This window comes from Carlito syrichta, unplaced genomic scaffold, assembly GCF_000164805.1.
Source record: "Carlito syrichta isolate Samal-C Ts95f unplaced genomic scaffold, Tarsius_syrichta-2.0.1 Scaffold315400, whole genome shotgun sequence".
In the NCBI taxonomy this organism is placed as follows: domain Eukaryota; kingdom Metazoa; phylum Chordata; class Mammalia; order Primates; family Tarsiidae; genus Carlito; species Carlito syrichta.
Window position 1 is genome coordinate 181,228 of NW_007259496.1, and position 2,138 is coordinate 183,365.

General features: G+C 60.2%; 1 protein-coding gene across 1 annotated transcript in view; it reads right to left on the reverse strand.

The window, feature by feature from the left end:
• Positions 1-180: 180 nt before the first annotated feature.
• Positions 181-2,138, reverse strand: part of TMUB1 (transmembrane and ubiquitin like domain containing 1) — a 2,635-nt gene continuing 677 nt past the window's right edge. The window contains exons 2-3 of the mRNA XM_008072692.1: positions 1,264-1,682; positions 181-996 (exon numbers count right to left, since the gene is read on the reverse strand). Coding sequence (XP_008070883.1) covers positions 645-996; positions 1,264-1,652 — 741 coding nt within the window. The 5' untranslated portion in view covers positions 1,653-1,682 and the 3' untranslated portion in view covers positions 181-644. The remainder of the gene's footprint in view (positions 997-1,263; positions 1,683-2,138) is intronic.

Genomic DNA, 2,138 nt, shown 5'->3' on the forward strand with positions numbered 1-2,138 from the left:
GGGGCGGGGGCGGGGGCCAGTGGGCGGGGCTTCAGAGCCCAGCGCCAAGTCTCTGGAGGAACAGAGGAGAGAAGGTAGGCAGGTGGGTGAGGGCCCAGTCCGTGCCCTTCATTCCCTTCCCCCTCAGTAGGCAAGGACTCCCTGTCCCCCAGTCCCATACGCTCATACACACACCAAAAGTGAAAACTTCACAGTTATTTTAATCGGCACAGGTTCCAGAGAACTCCCCTGCCCCTCCCAGCTCCCCTTCCCAGCTCCCCTTCCCCAGCCTCCCGTAGTCCTTAGGCCCCCAACCAGCCCAAGGAGCCGTCAGGGACCAGAGGTGAGGTGGATGGGTCCTCAGGCAGGACACTAAGACGGGCCTAGGGGCGTGGCCCGGCTCTGTCCAGGGCCAAGGCAGCGACAACAAGTGCCTGATCCCGAAGGCTGAGGACCACTAGCCCCAGGAGGTGGCCCAGAGCTATGGAGGTCGCAGGGAGGGGCCTCCGTCAGGCCCCGGAGTCCTCTGCGACGCAGGACTGGGCTCCAGGGTAATGGAAAGAGGCAAGCCCGAGAGGCAGGCCTGGGCAGACAGCAGCTCCCACCGTCACGCGGGAAGCAAGGTCCAGAGGGGCCAGCAACACTGCCAAGTGCCCGCGGAGGCACTATGGGCGGTACATGGCGAAGGCCAGGAGACTGAGGAGCAGGGTGAAGCCGGCCAGGCCCAGAGTGGCGGTCAGGGGAAAGAAGGGCCGGTACTGGATCTGGCAGTACCAGAGCAGCAGCAGGAGCAGGAGCAGCAGGGGCAGCAGCAGGCTGCCTATTTCTAGCCCGGAGGGGCCGGGCTCCGACCCCGGGGGGCAGGGGGGATGTGGGGGACCGACTCTCGTGGACACGTGGCAGTGGAGAACGCAGTTGGGAGGAAGGTGAAGGCTGCCTAGGGTCTGGGTGTCGTCTCCTAGCAGCTGCCCTTGGTAGATGAGCCGCACCTGCTGTTCCCGGCCTGGAAACTGGGTCCTGAGGAGAGAGGGACCTGGGTAAGAGAGCAGGCCTCAGGCAATCCTAGTCTCTTGCCCTAGAAAAACACTCCCACCCTATGCCCTCCACACACTACCCAGGCCGTGGTTTCCAAGGGGGCAGTCTGCCACAGGGAAACAAGTACAGTGTGAGATTTGAGGAGCCCAGTGCTCTCAAAGGTAAAAGGAGGGGGAGGTCTCAGATCTCTCTGTTGGCCCTTCTGTGATCACTCCCACCCCATCCTTTAGTGTCATGTTCCCTGCTTACCTTTTCAAGGAGCCGATGGTGTCATGGGGCCAGGCCCTGGCCACTTGCTCTGAATCATTGAGGAATTTTAGCCGTAGCACTAGGGGTTCCTGTGGGGAGTCTGGAGCTGATGGTGTTGCTGTGAGCCCCGTGCTGGGCTCTGGCTGTGCAGCTTGACCTCTGTGTCTCAGGCTGTGGCTCTCGGCCCCTGGGGCCTCCCCTCTGATGCTGTCAGTGGCTGCCATGGCTTCGCTGGGCTGTGCTGCCGCTGGGGTCCCTGACGGATGGGGCAGTGGGTCCGTGCCCTCAGCAGTGTGTGTTGAGACCCAGGCGAGGGCCAGCACCAGAAGGCAGGCAAGCACCGAGAAAAGGATGGTCACCTCATCACCCACCCCTTCAATTAGGGTCATGGCGCCTGCCTTGCCCTTGGCACTACCGAGCTGGAAAGGCACAAAGGACCCATGAGGGGCCGGCCCCTTAGCCAGGAGCCCTCCAAATTTCTACAGGCACCCATCCCCACCCCACCACAATGCTCCCACTGTCCTAATGTCTCTGTCCTTTTACCAACCATAGGGTATACAGCCTGCTCTGACTCCCAGTCGCCCAACCTTGCCTTTCCCATCACCAAATCCCAAATCCTAACTTTTTTGTAACCTGTCTTTAACCAATTCCCCAATTCATGCAAAACCTAACTCAAGGTAAGGGCCTTAAACTCTAAACAACTCCTCCCTTAAACTTAACCCCCACTAAACTTCACCCCTAAACTTACCTATTCTCCCCGCTTCATCCCAAAGCTCATCTACGCATTCACCTACTTCACCCCAAAGCTCATGTACTCAGTCGGTAAAGTTTCTCCAAGGGAGGGTAAGGCCCTTTATGCCCGCTGGGCGCCCCCC